At 36.7% G+C, this 20842-nt stretch overlaps 1 protein-coding gene across 1 annotated transcript in view; it reads right to left on the reverse strand.

Moving 5' to 3' along the window:
* The window catches only part of FANCC (FA complementation group C), a 260016-nt gene that overhangs the window by 140227 nt on the left and 98947 nt on the right, over nucleotides 1–20842 (reverse strand). Inside the window, exons 3-4 of the mRNA XM_077749500.1 lie at nucleotides 19362–19446; nucleotides 13683–13777 (exon numbers count right to left, since the gene is read on the reverse strand). Of these exons, the coding sequence (XP_077605626.1) occupies nucleotides 13683–13777; nucleotides 19362–19446 (180 nt within the window). The remainder of the gene's footprint in view (nucleotides 1–13682; nucleotides 13778–19361; nucleotides 19447–20842) is intronic.

Here is a 20842-nt window from a genome sequence, read left to right on the forward strand (position 1 = left end):
TACAGAGGGAGTGATTATTTTTTCTCATACATATATTTTATATATATTTTATATTATATACATATCTGACAAAGGAACAGTATCTAAAATATTTTTTCAAAAGCACACTGGGTAGGGAGGCACCTGAGTGACTCAGTCGGTTGGGCCCCCAGCTCTTTGATTTCAGCTCAGATCATGATCTCACAGGTTCATGGGATCAAGTCCTAAGTCGGGCTCAGTGCTGATAGTGCAGAGCCTGCTTGGGATTCTCTCTCTCTCTTTTCTCTGCCTCTCCCCATGCTGGTGTGTGCGCGCTCTCTCAAAATAAAATAAACATTAAAAAAAGAAAATAAAAAAATAAAAGCACATTGGGGTGCCTGGGTGGCTCAGTCAGTAAATCAACCGATTCTTGATTTCGGCTCAGGTCATGATCTTGTGGTTGTGAGATGAGCCTTGAATTGGGCTCTGCACTGAATGTAGAGGCTATTTAGGATTCTTTCTCTAAACAAACAAACAAACAAACATTTTTTTTTTTAAGTATGCTTACAAAAGAAACTATAAGCCCATGAAAAGATCCTTTAACATGAAGTCATAAGGGAAATTCATATTACAACCACAAAAGGAGACCACTACACAACCATGACAATGACTAAAACAAAAACAAACTGAGTATACTAAGTGTTGCTGAGCATATTAAGTATACATATACAAAGTATATGTTGAATATGTGGAGCTATTGGGACTCTCATGAAGTGCTAGAAAAAGAAAGCGAACCATCTGGCAGCTTCTTATGTCATTATGTATATATGTATCATACACAATCCAGCAATTCCAATCCTAAGCATTTGTCCATGAGAAATTAAAACATGACTATGCAACATTTATACAAGTATGTTCACAGCACCTTATTCATAATAGCCAAAAATTAGAAACAATCCAAACTGCTATCAACACATAAATGGATAAACAAAATGGTGTACTGATACAAAGGAATACTTGAGAATAAAAAGGAATCAACTACTCAGATAAGCTACAACATGAAAAAATAACTCAAAAACATTATGCTGAATAAAGAAGCCAGACAAAAGAATAAATACTACATTACTCTGATTATATGAAAAAAAAGGAAAAAAGCAAATCTATGGTGATAGAAAACAGATCAGTAATTGACTAAGGCCAAGGCTGAAGAGTGATTAATTATAAATGGGCAATAGAGAATTTTTTGTGATGATGGAAATGTTTTATCTCTTGATTGTGGTGGCAGTAAGAGGGATGTATATACATTTGTCAAAACTATCAAACTGTATACTTTAAAAGGGTACATTTTATTGTATGTAAAGCTTGCCTCAATAATGTCAACTTTTAAAAGATAATATTACAACCACAATACATTATCATAATTTGATGAAATAAGAGCAACAAATTAAAAGAAATGTTAAAAGGAAAAATCTACCCAGATCCCACTATCCTAACAAAGCTTTCCCATTTCTGCTTGTAATGTTAGTCAATGCGTATATATTTTGCACAGCTGTTATTGTTTTGTATAAATAATTTGACATCCAACTTTTTATTTATGTTAATCACATTTTTCACATTATTTCTTAGGCTACACAAAATGACAACATAGTATTTCTTCAAAAGATATGCTATAATTTAGTTATCCACTAATCTTCAGACATGTACATTGCTTCTCATTTTTTTTCAATTATAAAAACTATTATAATGAACATCATGTATTAACTTCTCTGTTTGAGATAAAATCCAGGAGTCACAGCTAACGTTTTTTTCTTTTTCACTTGACAAATTATGTATTAGTTGGCTAGGGCTGCTGTAACAAAATACTACAAACTGAGTGGCTTAAAACACAGAAATTTATTGTCTCACAGCTCTGGATGCCAGAGTTATGAGATCAAGGTGTCATCAAGGTTGGTAGTTTCCTGACAATTTTTGGCATTCCTTGGCTGGCACCCCAATCTCTGCTTCATATTCACACGACTTTCTTCTTTGTGTATGTCTGTGTCCAAATTTTCCCTTCTTATAAGGACACCAGTCAGACTGGATTAGGAGCCCACCCTACTTCAGCTGACTTCATCTTAACTAATCAATTCACCTGCAAAGATCTTATTTACAAAGAAGATCACATTCTAAGGTTCTAAGATTTAGGACTTGAACATACAAATTTTTGGGGAACACAATTCAACCCAAAACAGAAGTTATACTTGTTATTAAAAATTCAAAAAGCAGAAAAAAGATAATGAAACAGGAAAGGCCCTTCTCAGTCTCTACTTTCCACAAGTATAATAGCTATTAACCCCTTAACTACTCTAACATTTGAATACCAACTGGTCTCCCATAAACAGCGTTTGGTGTTACTGATACACCAAAGACTAAATCCAGCATGAAATTTTAGTTCACTATAAATGGCAAAGGGGTGATCTCTGAATATCTAAACATTTGAACTTTTTTTTTCTCACTTGAGGGATCTCTGCAGGGTCCTAAGACATCTCAGAATCATAAAATCACATATTCCAGAGCTAAAAAGGCTTAGAGACAGCCTGGCTTAAGTTTAGGTGGCGACAATATATTTTTGAGTGGCTTTAGAGTCACACCTAGGTCCAAAATGATCTGCCACTTATTAACTAGTAAATTACTTCTCTAAATCTAAACTCTCTTATCTATAAACAAAGGGTAATGATACCCGTCTTCATGTAGTTGTGAACATTAAGATAATTCATCTAAAACACATGTTAAATAATTAACAGTAATACTATCCTAAAATTTTTAAAAATTGTGATAAAAAACACATAACATGAAATTTACCATCTTAACCATTTTCAGATACAGTAGTGTTAAGTATATTTACATTATTGTGCAATAGATCTCCAGAACTTTTCTTCTTGCAAAACTGAACTCTATACCCATTAAGCAAATCCCTTTCCCCTTTTCCTCCCTCCTGTTTCCATGAATTTGACTACATTAGAAACTCCCATGTTCTACTCTGTTTCTGTCAATTTGACTATTTTAGATACCCCATGGAAGTAGAATCATACAGTATTCTCCTTTTATTAAGATATGGAAATGAGGGTATATAATTTATGTAATATTTCACTAGCAGAGCCAGAAGAGATCTAGATTTCCTGATTCTTAAGAGAGACTCATGTGAGGTTAGTTTTTAGTTCCAGTTGAGCTACAAAAGCTGCCTGATAGCCAGCATTTTTATAAGTATTGCTTATGTCTACCATCAAGTGAAGGACTACTTAAACCACAAAGCCTTTAAAAGATCTGGAAATCAAGATTTATGGATTTAAATATACCTGGTTCTTTTGCTATGCTGCTAATTTACAGAAACTCCAATGTTGTCAATATTAAACAGAACCAGATCTGATAGGAACAACAGTCAAACTAAGATAAAGTGTAACAATCTCTAGGTCAAAGAGAGTAAGCCAGTTATAGTTACCATCTTACAATGCCTGGATCTCGGGAGGGAGGGATGTCAGGCCCCTAAAGAAATGCACATGTGGTCTGGGAAACAACTGAACTTCAAAACAGATGCACAGATCATGTCACCACATGTAGTGCAGACATCCACATGGCCCTCAATGGTGGCTATTCACTAAGAAATAACTCCACTATAGACATTACTGTTTAAATTTACTTTCTGCAGGGATTTATCCCAAAATAGCCCAAGGAGCACTATCCAGGAAATTTAGATTGAAACACAGTGAGCCTATGTCTTAGAAACATATATTACACCTGTAACACACAGACCTAAAAATTCCCTTTTTACTCCAGACTGAGGTTGGGGCACAACAGGAGAACTGGGTGAAGGGGTTGTAATAGGGAAAGGCTGGGAGTTAGAGAAGGGGATCTGGTCAATGTTCTATTAACCAAGCCAAGTCAATTAAAGTTATAGTTTAATGGAAAAGCCAACATGATCATAAAACAAAAATAAAACAAAATAAACAGAAAACATAAACCAGGTCATCCGGAGAACATCACCAAACATCTCAAACATCCTGTTCCTAATTGGCAATAAATGTCTTGATATGGACTATTTGAGCAGTGGCAACTTACTAAAAAACAATCTGCTACAATTTAGAATTAGAATAAGCAGAAATCCACCTAAATGAAATGAAAAGGAAAAACCTAGCCTCTCAGAGGAAGCAAATTTTTATTCCAGAAAGTTCAACAGTGTCTTCACATAAATGACTCAGGAGACAGTTACCACTCCCCCAAACATAGAAAGATTAAACATTTACAATTCAACATCATGTCTGGAATGAACTGATGATCACAGTGAATGGAGGTAAAATATTTGGGAATAAGAACAGCAGGGTTTGCATATTTTCCAGAACCCTGCAGAATGCTATATACCATATTTATATTGCAAAACTACGAAACGCTGAGGAAACTTTATCATGGCTAAATAAGAACATGATCTTGTTCTTGCTAGATCTTGCAAGGTCAAGATATCCCCCAATATCTGCTTGTACACAGTAGGCACTCAGGATATATTTATGGAATGAACGAATGAAGGATTGAGAAAGACTAGGGGAGAGCAAGCAAGAAAACAGGGAGGCATACGAATCCCAACAAATGCCCCTCTCCCAATGCCACAGTTAAAATACTTTCAGTAGCTCCTTTCACTGCCCTATTATAATTTATGAACAAGCTCACAAACTAGCATTCATGGCCTTCCAAAATTTTTCCCAAACTGTTTTTTTCTATCTTAATTTCTGCTTCTCTCCCTAAGTACCTTATTCTCAAGTCTAAATGGAATAATCATTCTTTTAGACTATATCCAACCTTTTGTCTGTTCATTCTCTTTTCTCCAAGTAGAACCCCACTACCACCAGCATTTACCATCTAAAATCATACTCATTTATTTACCTGTTCAGCAAATAATTGCTGAATATCTACTACGTGGCAGATACTGTTCTACATGTTTAGAACAAAGTCTCTACTCTTACAGACCTTGTAATCTAGGTGGGAGAGAAACCTAGACTTGTACAAGGCTCTGGCATCTATGGGTATCTGCCTAAGTCAGCGTTTTCCAGATGCCTCTGCTGTGGGGCTGGTCCTAGTTCTCAGACTCCAGCCAGATTGGCTCCCTGGGCGTATACTGCTGGATCTCACAGCTCCCACACAGGCATTTCTGTTCATGGACAAATGTAGGATTTTAAATGTTTAGCAGGAACAAAAACGAGAATGTCTTATGCTGCCATGATGCTGCCATCACTCTCCCAGGATGCCTTCTTTTAACACACATCTTCATAACGAGTGATGGTGGAAAACAACCCTGAACCAAGTACGAATTAAAGCAACTTTTACGCAACTGTAAATCTTTTGTGAAATTCACTATTTATTCATAGTATCCTTTGAGGAAATAAGACTTTTTTTTCCTTTTGCAACTGCATACATGTATACCTGAGTTTCTAAACCCTTCAAAAAATAGTTTATTAAGCCCCTAAACAAGTCTGATTAGGATGCCATTGGCTGCTAGAGAAAAACAAAACAAAACAAAACAAAACAAAACAAAACAAGTCTCTAAACCAAACTGGCTTCCACAAGAAAGGGAATGCATCAGAGCACTGAAGTCCAGGAGTGGCTTGGTCCTGGGACCAAACAAAAACAAACCAAACTTTTCTCTCTTTCTCCTTTCCTCAGCTGTGTTTCTTCAGGACTAACTCTGTTCCTAGGCAGGCTCTGTCCTTGTGGTCCCACAATGACTGACAGCAACTTCAGGGACTATGTGTTACCTAATTCATGTTCAGCAGGAAACATGAACCTGCTTCACCAACCACTGAAACAAAAGATGTAGGACTGGCTTTCCAATGTGGGCCAATTACTGTAGCCAGGGAAAGGGGAAGGGTGGTCTTGGCAAGGCAGGACTAACTTCAAGACCTTGGTGCAGTAAGTCTCACCCCAGATGCACAGTGCACAGCTGAGAAATGTAAGGTACTATAAGAAGGTAAGAAAGGAGAGAGATGGATACTGGGAAAGGAATTAATTACTGTCCACTGCATGTGTGAATATAAAAATTCAAAGAAATAAGGAAACTGGAGGTTTCAGAAAGTGAAGCAAATAAAATACCAGTAGAAAAAGATACTAGTACTATGTTTGTTATTTCAAAAGTAAAACCAAACAAAAGAGATTACAGTCATAAAGGATTACCAAAGTTTTGCCACAGTAGAGGTGTGAAAGAGAAATCTCCAGCATCTCCAGCCTTGTCCCTGAATTTCACCTGGCCTCTATTGTCTCACTAACTGCCCTCAAGAAATATGATATTTTCCCTCTTAAATTACCATTTAAAACTTGGGCAGTAATTCTTTCCCTAGGTTTCAACATCTGAACTGAGCCAGGCTAGCATTTTGAATCCCAAACAACACAAAAACAAATAATAACAGAAATTATCAACAGTGTAGACATAACCACATTTCCAAAGTCCCAGTTCTGCCCCCTGGCTGGCCAGTCCCAAGTGCAGTTGTTCCAGCCCCAAACCTACCGTCTCCTCTGAGCCCCTTGCCCATCTTGCAACTTGCTATATATACAATACCAGCATCTCTGAAACCATGCGTTTTCTAAAAATTCAGGACTGTAGAATGCCTTGACAATGATGTGTTACACCAAAAATAACAAAACATACAATTTGGAGTTCACTCAAAAACCACTGTTTATTAGATTCCAATACAGATATGAAAGCCTCATAGGAGGGTTTAGCCTTTGGCTAATTGAATGAGATACCCACACATATTAGGGAGAATGATCTGCTTTACTAAATCTATTTGTTTTTACTTATTTATTTTTTTACAAATAGTTTATTGTCAAGTTGGTTTCCATATAACACCCAGTGCTCATCCCCACAAGTGCCCTCCTCCATGTCCATCTTCCCCCCCCCCACACNTGCGCCCCTCCGCTAGGGTTTTGATTGTTTCCTGTCTCACGTTCAGGTCCTTTATCCACTTCGAGTTTATTTTTGTGTATGGTGTGAGAAATTGATCCAGTTTCATTCTTCTGCATGTTGCCATCCAGTTCTCCCAACACCATCTGTTAAAGAGGCTGTCTTTTTTCCATTGGATATTCTTTCCTGCTTTGTCAAAGATTAGTTGGCTGTATACCTTTGGGTCCAGCTCTGAGTTCTCAATTCGATTCCGTTGGTCTATGTGTCTGTTTTTGTGCCAATACCATACTGTCTTGATGATGACAGCTTTGTAGTAGAGGCTAAAGTCTGGGATGGTGATATCTCCCATTTTGGTTTTATTCTTCAGTATTACTTTGGCTATTCGGGGTCTTTTGTGGTTCCATACAAATTTTATTTGTTCTAGTTTTGAGAAGTATGCTGATGCAGTTTTGATTGGAAGTGTATTACTCAATCTATTTAAATGTTAATCACATCCAAAAACACATCACAGAAACACCCAGAATAATGTCTGACAAAATATCTGGACACCCCATGGCCCAGTCAAGTTGACACAAAATTAATCATCACAGATCAATGAGACCAATGGAGAGATTTAGGATCATATCTGCATATACAAAGACGCTTGCCTTATGACAAAAGTACACCATATATCAGCAAGGAAAGAACTTCTCAGTAATGGTGCGAGGACAATGGGGTATCTGTGTGGAAGCAAAGTGAAAGTGGATGCCTATTTAGATCATACAAACAAATAGTTACAGATGGACCACAGACCTAACTGGGAAAGGTAAATCAATATACTTTTAGAAAATCATATGGAAGGTCTTCATGATCTTGCAGTGGGGAAAATTTTCTTAAGCAAAATACAAAATTATTAACCACAAAGGGAAAGACTGATAAATTTGACTACAATATAATTTTAAATGTCTTCCTTACAAGAAAATAAAGAAATGTAAACACAAACCACAAAGTGGAAAAAAATAGCTGCAATATGTATATAAATAAAAACGTGCCCAGATTCAGTACATCTAAAGAATTTCTACAAGACAACCAAGTAGAAAATTTATTAAGAAACTTGAACAGGAATTACACAAACATGTGCTCAACTTGAGGGAAATACTTTAGGGAAATATTAAGACCATAATAGAGAGTACCACATGCGTCTACTAGAATAATTGAACTTTAAAAGTCTGATAATGCCAAGTGACCAGGAAGCTACAGAACTCTTACACATTCATTGTAGGAATTTAAACTGGTACTACCATTGTGGAAAACAATTTAGTATGAGCTAATACAATTAAAGATATGCATATCAAATAACCTACATTTCCACTTTTTTTTAGCATGCTCTTTATTTTGACACAACAGGGCATGTGAAAGGCATGTTCACAAGTATTTGAAATTATATACAAAACAAATCCTTTCACTCTCCAGCTGCACTTCTTTTCCTCTGTAGTTTTTTTCATAAAATACATGTTTTGTGGGTGTGTAAGAGGTTCAGTCAGTTAAATGTCTGACTCTTGATTTCAGCTCAGGTCATGATCTCATGATCATGATCTCACAATTGTGAGATCGGGCTCCACATTGGGCTCCATGTTGAGTGTGGAGCCTGCTTAAGATTCTCTCTTAAGAGACAAACAAAACAAAACACAGGGGCACCTGTGTGGCTCAGTCGGTTAAGCGCCGACTTTGGCTCAGATCATGATCTCACAGTTCATGGGTTCAAGCTCTGCATCGGGCTGTGTGCTGACAGCTCCGAGCCTGGAGCCTGCTTCAGATTCTGTGTCTCCCTCTCCCTCCGCCCCTCCCCCACTCATGCTCTGTCTGTCTCTCTCTCAAAAATAAATAAACATTAAAAAAATACATGTTTTGAACCTTGGATATAAAAGAGAGAATATTACAGCAACTCTGTTCCTAATTCTCCTCAACCAGAAACAGATTTCCAACAAAGGTAGAATGGATAAATACCCTGTAGTAAATACCCTGATAAAATGGAATACTCTATAGCAGTGAAAATGAACAACTGACAAGTACATCCAAGATCATGGCTGAATCCTACAAACCTCATACTGAATAAAGTAAGTCAAGCATAGAACAATATATAGTGTATTATTTCATTTATATCAAGTTAAAATCATAAGCCAAACTCCATAATTAAGTGGTAAAACCATAAAGCAATGTAAATAAAAGTCAGGCTAGCGGTTACTGCCAGAGGGAGAGAGGGGCATAGAAGAAAGAAGGGGCACCTGGGGGCAGGGAGCTTTTAAGAGGCAGGTAATCTTCTATTTCCTGACCTAGCCAGTAGTTATAAAGGTATTTATTTTGCAATGATTTTAAAGCTTGGCATTTATGCTTGATGCACTTTTCTGCATGTGTGTAGATTTTATAATTTAAAAGTTACGTTGTTTTTATTTAAGAGGAATGAAGTAGAAGACTAAAGCAATATATGTAGCATCTGGATACTGCTTAAAACTGCATTTTGAAATGGAATAAAGACAAAGTAAAACCCTTTTAACTGACCTCTACCCCTGGTATTCTGTTGTTTTCTTCTCATCAAAATAAATATTACAGGGGTATGGTCTAGCCTAGAGAGGATAGTTATCTCCTAAATGTGGCAGACCTGGAGATCTCCCCTTTGGGTTATAAACTCTTAGAACAGGCTATCTTTAAACTCACTACTATATCCTCAGCCTGACAAACAGAAGGTGTTCAAAAAGTATCTGTTCAATTGATTCACCAATAAAACTAAGTTTTACAAGAAGCAAGTATTCTGAAAAGATGTGAAAGAGTCCTGTGACTTCAATAAGTCTCTAAACTGTAAGAATAGCCACTGAGGTAGTTATTTGATGGTACATTTGAGGTCACCAGTAAAACTTAAAAAAAACAACACATTGTATTAATGTATTTCCAACATAATATATTAACATATGCTAGCATATGGTCAGCAAATAAGTTTTATTCATCTCTGCTCTTTTTTTTTCTTAAAAGATTTTATTGTTTTAAATAATCTCTACACCCAACATGGGGCTTGAAAGGGCAATCCCAAGATCAAGAGTCACACGCTCCAGCAGCTAAGCCAGCCAGGCACCCCTTATTTTATCTCTGCTCTAAAAATACAACTCAATCTAACATTTTCAAATTTAATAATCCGAATTTTACTAAATTTTAGAATTTACAGAGGAAATTCATACTTTTTGACTTAGGCTGTTGCAATTACACTTGTGATGCTCCAGGAACACAGAAAAACCCAAGATTTTATTATCACAATTAGAACTACTTAGCACATAGCAGGCACTAGATAAATAAATGCTCATTGAGTGAACTAACAAATATTATTAAAACGTGACTTGTATAATTTTCAGAATGATACTGGATGACAAGTTACATACCTTAATGTATAACATGTACTTCTAAAACTTTTAGGAAGAAAATATCACTTCTAAGATAAATGCATATCCAAGACAAGTACAACGGATTCATAAACCAACAAACATCTTCTGTCTTACTGCATTTATGACCAACAATTTACAACTATATGGGTACTGATTTGTGATAGGTGTATGCAATTAGCCTTAGACTGCTAAAAGTTAGTATTATTACTGTACATGTTTTTATCAGGTAATATTACAGGCATGCCTAATACATTGAGGAGGGAAACTGTTTTCACAATTTCATATGCCTGCAACTCTTCCCTACTAGCATTTTCTCTTCTATGTAAAGCATATTCAGGACTTTCTCAATTTCAGTAAAGTCAACTCTATGATCTGACCTGGCTACCACCTCCTATCTCCCTCCTCCAGGACTAAGTTTCTTCAAAAAGTAGCCAAAGTTTATTACCTCCACTTCCTCACCTTACTACCTTCATTCCTCAAACTGTAGCAATCTGGCGACTTTCTTGCACCTCCCACTCAAATCATTCCCACCCAGGTCATTCCTGCTCTTCAATCCTTACCTTGCGTTATGCTCTAAGCTCCCCTGTCCAATACATTGACTACTAGTCACATGTAGCTACTGAGCACTTCAAACGTAGGGAGTATGATAAAAGTAAGTTTTTAATTTTTAAAATTTTAATTACATTTAAGTTTAAACACTGACACTTCAGTTCAAGAATTTCAGATCAAGAATTTCCAGTGAGGGGCACCTGGGTGGCTCAGTAGGTTAAGTGTCATTGACTCTTGATTTCTGCTCAGGTCATATCTCTCAGTGGTGGGATCGAGCCCTGTGTTGGGCTCTGTGCAGAGAGCTTGGAGCCTGCATGGGATTCAATTGATTTGCTAATTCAAATTCCTTGCTAGTGCTGGTGCACTCTCTCTCTCAAAATAAATAAACAAACATTAAAACAAAAACTTCCAGTGAAAATTTAGCATCTGAATTAAGATGTAACATGTAGATGTAAAATGTAAGTATAACATACACACTGGATTTCAGTGACTTAGTATGAAAAAAGATTATAAAATAATCTCATTAATTACTTTTATAGATTATATGTTGAAATGTTAGTATTTTGGATATAATGGGTTACATAAAAATTATTAATTTCATTTAGTTTCTTAAAGCAACTATTGCATTGGACATTGCTGCACTACAGCATCAGATATGAAGAATCACTCATTGCTTCTCAAAACACTGCTGTTTCTCTCCTTCTACTTCTCTGACTCCGTTTTTAACCTGCAGTGTAGCTTATTCTTCCCCTCACTCCTTGAAAGCCAGTGTCTCCCGAGGCTGTCCCAGGCCCTTCCCCCTTCCCATTGCCCTGGGCAATCTCACCCTCACCCAAGGGTCCACTGTTCCCATACCCTGAAGACTGTCAACCGTCTAAGTGTAAATCAGCTCCTTCTAAGAAGAGTATGTTCAACTCCACCTACACCTAAGCACATCTGCATTTAACCTGCCATTACATCTTTTGAATATTTACCTCATTCATATTATAAATCTGGCCCCTCTTTTCCATTTCATTCAAGGCCACATGATTTCTCACCTGATCACTACATTTGCTTCCAAAATGCTATCCCTGCCCCTTCCAAATCAACTTCCTTTTGCTGTTAAGCTTCTAAAATTCATACCTGGTCAGATGATTTCTCTGTTTAAAATACTTTCATTTCCCCACTGCCTTCAAAATAAAATAAAAACTTATTATACAAAAGGCTTCATGGGGCCTCACCAGCATATCTAAGTACCTGTAGTTCCCTGAATATGACACTGGCTTTCTCGCCACCATCTTTGTGCATGCTCTGTATGCTGACAGGAATATCCTTTCCCAAGGCTCTAGCCCTGCTCTCCTAGTCATCCTTCAAAACTCAGCTGATATCTTCCCTCCTGCAGGACACATCTCTAAACCTCCAAGTCTGAGCAAGTGTCCTCTGTGTCACCATCACACCTATACATAACTATGAATTCCCTGATGGCAGGAATTAAGTCTAACTTAACCTTCCAATGCTATACTTGATATGTACCTATTGATAATGGATGCAGTATTAAATAAGAGAAATCCACAGAATAAAATGCAAGCCTAGAAATTTTACAATAGGCTAATAAAGTCATGAGTTTAAATGAAGAAAGTTAGCCCAATCGCCCTAAAAACACTTTATCAGATAGCCTATTTCAGGACTCCCTGAGCTAGTGAATACAAAAATATATTCTAAATAATCATTGTAACATCAAGTATAAACACAATTTAAAAAAAGACTAAATACGTTATTCTGTTGATATAGCCTTGTTTTCCACAACTTTTCTTACCTAATTCTACTTAAATCAGTTCCTTTCTTCAGCTCTTTATAGTAACTTACCTTCCAGTTAAAGTCTGCACCCTCTCCTTCCCTCATCCAAACCTTATCATTTCTACTGTCCCTTCAATTCTTCTTTCAATCTAACAGTAAAATACAAACACTTTTTGTCAGCTCTGTCGGCAATTTTGTATGAAACAAAGGAATAGTAAAAAGCAGTGAATGGAATGATATCACCAGTCAGACTGATAGACAAAACCATATTCATTAATCTGAGTGGGTGATTTCATAATACTAAGCAGCTAATCTGAACCATATGCATACTAAGTGGAGTCTGACAGGCATTAGTGAGTCCTTGGGGTTATTACAGCAGGACAGTGCGGGCTATGAGAAAAGAACAGGCAACTTGCTAGTGGTGAGGACCGCCACAGCCCAGTCCTACAACATTCGCCAACTTGTGCCTGTCCTTCAAGAGAAAGCAGAAACAGACAGGGGAGTGTAAGAAGCTGTCAGCTACATGGACTAGCACATTCAAGTGACTGATTTGACAGTGTAAGCAGCAGTAGCCAAAAAGCACCAGGTGCTAGTCTGAGCACCCTGGCCTGGATACCAACTTCAGGACATAAAATAAAGGCAGCAGCTCCCAGAGTACTTCTGAATTTTCGTATTACTACAGATTAAATTCTGAGATATGCAGAGAAGTACTTAGAAATTATGTAAGTCTTTAAACTAGGTTAGTAGGGAAAAACAATTTTTTTTTAAGTATACGAATTGTTTAAAAGAGAGAACATTCCTTTAACTGCCTGAAAGTAACTTTACAAAATCACACAACATTAGTTAGGTCTTCTAGGCAAGGGAAACTTCACCTTAAAGTCCACTATCTTCTGGAATTCATAATCAAGCAAAAATGAAATCTCTTGAATAACTATCCCCAGCAAGATAATGGGACAGTGAAGACTGTATTTGAAAAAGTTTCTAAAATGTCACAGAACTGGACTACTAAAGCAGCACCTTTAAACAATCAATTTAATGCAAAGCAGCGTAGGACAAGATTCTCTTACCCGTGTCCAGGAGTTCAGTTTCAATTCTTCAGAATTCTGTGGTTCTTTATTAATCAGACAACATAAGCACCACAGTAGAAGTTTTTGGCTTTCATCTGAAAAAAAAAAAACAAAAAAAAAACACACAAAAAAACTAAACTAAAATAAGGTTTTAGCAAACAGAAAGAAAAGATAATCAGTATAAGAAAATTTTAAACAATATATTTATTATATCTTATGAAAATATCAAATTCTCACAGAATATGAAATTCACAGAATAAGTATTCAGCACCATGAGTGAAACTTAACTTTGTTGGTTTTTTATATTCTTGCGGTTTCAGGATTACTGATCCTTAGCACTTGTGTGCTCAATTCCCTTTCTGATAAAGCCAGGAAAGAATGATGGAAATAACTAAAGAAGTGGGCTTTTCTCAAGATCAGTTCTTTCAAAGCACATTTCGAACCATTAGTAATTTCAACCTTTTTAAGGCAAATTAACTGTTATAGACAGTAGTCTGTATTTCTGTCTTAATCTTTTAATTTTTTAATTTCCCAAAATATTCTCATTTGTTAAAAACAAATTTAACAAAGTTATCATTTTAAAATATATTCTGTTTAGTACTAAATGGTTTGGATAAAATAGAAGCCTCTTACGTGTTCCTCATTCTTTACTCTAAAATTGAAAACTTAACCAAATATGTGATGAAAACTCTGAACTTGGAAATCTTATACTTGGCAAGAATATCTACTTGGTGAGCCATTTTCCTTTTCTTCTTTTGGTAACCGAGTCCATTCCATTGGGAGATTTCACAACACAACCAAGAGGCAAGAATGATGCCTCAAAGTGAAGATGTCAGTACCTAAACTAAGGCCAAGCAACTGTGGCCTTTATCAGACAGCCATTGAGTAGAAGCTGAGGAAATCCAGTACCTGGACTCAATCCTCTGCAGAATCACCCACCACCCTTGACCTTCTTATCTTCTGCAATCTCATAAACACAGGATTTCTAAAGGCTATATTAACAAGAAATAAGGAAAATACAAACTACAGCAAGCTACCTCTGCACTTTCAACCACACACCAAAGGACATTAATAGTAATTTTTAAACCCATTTTTTCCCCATAAACATTGTAGGCTTATGCTCTCCTGGTAATACCTCTGAACAAACTTTATCAGTCTTTATTCTGAAGGACACTGCTTCTTCCCCCCTAGATTTTATGAGCTCAAATACATCACCGGCTTGCCTATTTTAGGTTTATTTCACACATCACGTAATTTAACTTCTGAAGGTCCTAGGATTCTTGAGGTTGAACCAATGTCACTGATTAAAATTATGACAGTTGTACCTACAATGTTTTAAATATTAGAAGAAATTCTAATTATCTTCATGTCACAGGGTGTCAGACACATCCCAGATATGCTTACTATATAAGGCTTTCCCCTCTTAGAGAAAAATGTAACCCAATGCACAGCATTTCCAAAAAGTAGACACTCAAAAAGAGTGTAGACACTTCTACAAAAAGGAGAAGGAAGGAAAGGAGGAGGAGGAAACAAAGAAAGAAAATGTTATTTTATGGAACTTAAATGTAACAGAATCTAAAAAATGGAAATTTCCTTAAGTGTTGAGTGTGTATATTTAGTTCAACAAATATATCATTTTAAAATTTTTCTCTCAGAAAAGCAAAAACACAACAACAAACGCGAAAACAAAAAAGAGAGAGAAAGAGAGCAGCCAGAGAAATGTTCACTAGATCTTTAGGAGGTGCCTTACTTTGCTCAGAGTCAAAGTACTGACATTCACTGAAATGTACTGCTAATGAGTTTACTTTGCTTTAGGGATTTACAGATGCAAGCCATCACTTGTTATTCCTGAACACCTCCAACATTCGCGACAGGGGAGAAGGCATCTGTCAGGCTCCTCCCCCGAGGCCCTTAGATCCACAGTGGACATCCTGCAGGGCAGTTAAATGAAATAGGAAAATGCCTGGGTTTCATCATGCAAGCAGTCACTGACAGCAGATCTTCATACAAATCTGGATTCTAAAATGAGCGGAAGGGAAAACAATATACCAACATACATTTGCCACCTAATATTTTATTTTATTTAAGTGTGTGTGTTTATTTTGAGAGAGACAGAGACAGCATGAGCAGAGGAGGGGCAGAGGGAGAATTCCAAGTAGGCTCCGTGCTGTCAGCAGAGAGCCCATGCAGGGCTTGAACTCACAAAACCACGACCTGATCACGACCTGAGCCGAAACAGAGAGTTGGATGTTTAACCCAATTGAGCCACCCAAGCACCCCTATTTTTTGACATCTTGAACTAAAATTCCAAATGAAAGCTAAATTAATTCTGTAAACTTTAAATCTGTAATTTAAAAGTGAGAAAATAGGGGCGCCTGGGTGGCTCAGTCAGTTAAGCATCCGACTTCAGCTCAGGTCATGATCTCACAGTTCGTGGGTTCAAGCCCTGCTTCAGGCTCTGTGCTGACAGCTAGCTCAGAGCCTGGAGCCTGTTTCAGATTCTGTGTCTCCCTCTCTTTCTGACCCTCCCCTGCTCATGCTGTCTCTCTCTCTCTCAGAAATAAATAAAAAAAAAAAAACATCAAAAGTGAGAAGGTAGCATTTTTAAGACCATAAATACTTATTATTTTAAGCTGACAAGCTTGGGTGAAAACTGTTACATAGCAATAAAAAGGAAATAGCGATGTTACAGCTGTTACATGCTCAATCACGAGGGAAGAATTAGAAATACGAGCCAGAATTCCAAGAAGGTGAAATCCGTAAGTTTATGCAGAGAACACCCATGAATAAAAGGTGCCCCCTCCCTTTCTATTATGTTTTTTCTCTTTTCTTTGTGGTCTCTTCATTTCCAAATCCTTCCTCCTTCCTAATATTGTCCTATCTCTGATCCAATTCTCATTTAACATTACCAGAGGTTTACTTCTTTCTTTGATAGAAACTGTCACATTTCCTGTATTTAAAAAGTGATTTTGATATTATAAAGCCATAAGAAAAGATGTTTCCTGGACAATGCCCAACTAGCAAAACAACAGTAGCAACATGGGCAAGATTTGATTCATCATGGAGTTGTTGCCTTTCAGTTGCCACTAAGCTCAGAACCAAAGGCACACCTCAAATAGGAAGCTGAAACTTCGAAACGTAACACAAACTTTGAAACAAAAAGAGATGGAGAATTTGTTTCTGGTTGTCAGAGGGGCCCAATGTAATGCGGATAGGTGCTAAGGAAAGACCACAGACACATACAAGTTTAAGGCCATAGGGATAAATCAGTCTAGCCTTCTCATTTTTACAAATAAGAAATCTGGAACCTAGCAAGTCTGACGGCTTTTCTCAGAAAATCCCATCTCATCGACTGTCCCTTAAGAGTTGGCCCCAACTCAAACTCTTTCTCTCTTAGCTCTTTGTTCACAGCTCCACAACACAAGCCATGGCTGAGTCAGGCTGTCTCTTTTCTCTTTGACTGAATGCTTCGGGTAGACAGAATTATGAGCCATGTTTTCTTAGGCCTGGCATATTACGAGGAAAAAAAGAAAAGAAAAGTAAAGAAAAAAAGCTTAGCAAATATCTGCCCAGTGAAAATATACATTCACATGAAGCTAGCTAGTGTTAAAGCCAGAACTAGACTACTTCAACCACAATGGTGTGATCCACAGGCCAGATCATTACGACAATGCAGGCTTTAGAGGCATGGGATCCTGGCTTTTATCAATTTTACATTATGGGGAAAGTGATTTACTACAATTACCATAATTACCTATCCTGCAAAACTATCAAGGACTCAGGGAACTCGGGTGGCTAAGTCGGTTAAGCATCTGACTCTTGATTTCAGTTCAGGTCATGATCTCATGGTTTCCTGAGTTCAAGCCCCGCATCCAGCTCTGCGCTGACTCTGCTTGGAATTCTCTCTCTCTCTCTCTCTCTCTCTCTCTCTGCCCCTCCCCAGCTCATGCCCTGTTTCTCTCAAAATAAATACACAAAACTATCAAGGACTCAGATCCACTCTGCAATCCACAGAGAACAGTGCCCAGAACAACATCAGCAATGCCTCCCATTCCATCAGTATCCTTGGCCTAGCTCAGTGTTTTTCAAACTTTTGGTCAGGACTTATCTGGGGGTAAAAATAATTTGGTCTTAAAAAGACCATTTTTAAAATAGTATAGTGAATATGACTGCACAAAATCAAAACAAACATTCTTTCATGAAATGTGTGTACACATCTGTGTGTTTGTATGTATGCATATATACATATAAACATGTACAGAAAATGTAGTTCTGGTCAAAGTTATTTGAGAAACACTGATCATGCTGAAATATATGACCTTAGGGCAGGTAGGTATGGCCCTGGTGGGCAAATACAGTGATGGCTTTGCCCGTTTAGATCAAGAACTTCAACAAGCTGGGGAAGGACAGGAGACAAAGAGTCAACTCAAAGGGGAAGAGGAGCAAGAGGCATAAGTTGAGAGGAAGAGAAACAGATGAGGGTTGGGGCAGAGGCAGAGAGAGTGAGTTTATGTGTGTGGTGCACCCACGTAGTATGCTCCCGGGAATGACTGCAGCCCTGTCTCTTCCCCACTGAGTTCATGTTTCTTGTAATTATTTACGACAAGGTAGGAAAGAGAAACTGTACAATTCTTTAAGATATCACAGAGTAATACTGATTTTAGTTTTTATTCTAATATCATTATATTATGCAAGTAGCCTTTGACTTTAAAGTAAATACTAAACTAGCTACAAATAGAGCCAAGTCAAAGCAGTAAACTATACACCTTCAGATGTGCCTGCTCCACCCTATTCTAGGCCCTAGAATTACAAAAAGAACTAAAACCACAGTTCCTGCTTTTGAGAGGCATTCAGTCTTCCAGAACATCAGACAGGCAAACCAATAATTACAAAACAGTGTAGTAAGTCTTATGATTAAGGGGAATGCTATCAGCTATGAAGACACTAAAAGAGGTTCCTAAAGCAGCCTGAAGCAAAATTATTTCAAAGAAAGTTTAAGAGGACAGGAGATGAGAACAGAGCTCTAAACAAAGGAATCACATGTCTCAGGCCATGACATCATGTGCTTTCAAGGCATGGTTAGTAACTTGACCTGGCTACCATGTGTGTGGTGTGGTTGCAGAGGATTATACAGGAAATGAGGCTGGACAAGTAGACAGGAGTTCAGGGAAGGAATAGCTCCCCCAATGTGTCCCCAAATTCCTCTTCACCTTAGCTAAAACTAAAATGTCACCCCTAAAAAAATGTCAGGGCCATGGGAGGATTCAGATACTAAAGAATGATTTTACACATGGAAAACAGTAGTGTGCAAGTTAATGTGAAATTGTGAAACAAGAAATTATTTCATTATTATAACCATTTTATACTGAATTAAAAATGAAGTTATGTTAATCATCTCAAAGAGTCTACTTTATAATACAAGGAGTTCTATTTTCTTACAGATCTGTGTGTGTGTGTGTGTGTGTGTGTGTGTGTGTGTGTGTGATTATCTATACAAACATATAAGGACAAGAAAAGGATGCTATCTGTCTAATGGAACAATGAATACATTTGAATAGCTGTTACATAAAAAATAGGAGAAAATTTATAACTGGAAACTCCGCATTTTGTTAAGCAATACAAAGATTAAAATTATCATGAGAAGTCTATATTTTGAGAGGACAGGCTTTGGATTCTTACCAAATGCTAAAATAAAAGGATTCCAACAAATTTTTGCCAACAGTTGACCTATTGTGGGAAATCTTTCAATGATCATAGTTGAATCCTGTAAAAGAAAATTATGTTTTGGTCAATAAAAAGACATTATGCAACATAAAAAGGGTGAACTGACACTACAGGTTGAGGGAGTTTGACTGTTTAGTATGTATTTCAGAAAAGTAGGAAATTCAAATAAAATTTAACAAGTACTTCATTTAAAAGTACTGCCCACCTTACTTCATCCTTAAACCACATCACCCAAACTAAGATGTACAGCACATTTATGTAAAATCTTGTTACAAAATTAACTTTATTTTACTCACACTTAGAAAAGGTCAATTTGCTTAAAAATTACAAAGACTGCATAAAAGTCAACAAAATATTGTGGGCAATTAAAAGCTCTATAATAACATGTTTTCATCCTGGTTTTTTACTCTAACACAAGAGAGATTCCTAACTCAGCTTCACTAGGGCTATTTCAAAGAAGGTTTGGGAGAACAAGAACTCTGGAGCTTGTAAAAAGAAATAAAAGCAGCCAAGGCATAAAGATATATATCTCTGTTCATTACTATTTCAGTTACTACATGCTAAATGACATCATACTTAATCTACAACAACCTAAAACCTGAGACAAAAAAGATCAACCAAATAGAAAACAGCTTAAGATTAAAATATGTACATGTTTTTGTACAACTGGCCCTCTCCCCACTTCTTTACCTCTCAAGAAAGTTCAAAAATAAGACCTAAATGAGGTAACATGTACATAAGCTGAAATGTAAGCTGCTGTACCAATAAATTCTTCACATTTGTCTTAGCATCAAGGCCAGCCCTAGGCTTTCTGGGACCAATTTAAAGCCAAGCTGCAGAAGCAAATTATAGAGAAACAATTTTAAAAGTTAGCATTGGTTGATCATACAGACTATATCTTTTCTTCTAGTTGCCTTTAAAGACATGAACTCGTATCATCAACATGAATAATTCTTCAAATTTTTGAGTTGCTTCTTAGATTAAGAGAAGAAAAATGTAACACAAGAACACCTACATTAAATGACAATTTTGCTTTTCATTTTGAAATTAGAAAATAAGTATAAACAAATAATAATGTCATAATATGAAAGCATGTTAATTCATAATAATATCCACTGCAGTAAAAATGAGAAATCATGTCAAAATGAAAATGTATCAAATTCTGAACACTATACAACAATAGTGGAAACACTCAAAATCTTAATATTCACCAGAAAATACCACTTAAAATACTCATAAGAAGAGATCTTAATAGTTATTATCTCTTAGTAGAACCTACTCTACGACAGCATTAAAGAAGAGCATAAAGAAGCATTTCAGAAAACTCTTCAATATTTCATAGATGCAAAGGCCTTTAAAAGAATCCCAATTATTATCTGACAACAATTGTCAGTCTTCTTTTCTTTTAAAAAAAAACAACAACTTTATTGGTCAGG

Source organism: Crocuta crocuta, unplaced genomic scaffold (assembly GCF_008692635.1).
Source record: "Crocuta crocuta isolate KB4526 unplaced genomic scaffold, BGI_CrCroc_1.0 scaffold99, whole genome shotgun sequence".
NCBI lineage: Eukaryota > Metazoa > Chordata > Mammalia > Carnivora > Hyaenidae > Crocuta > Crocuta crocuta.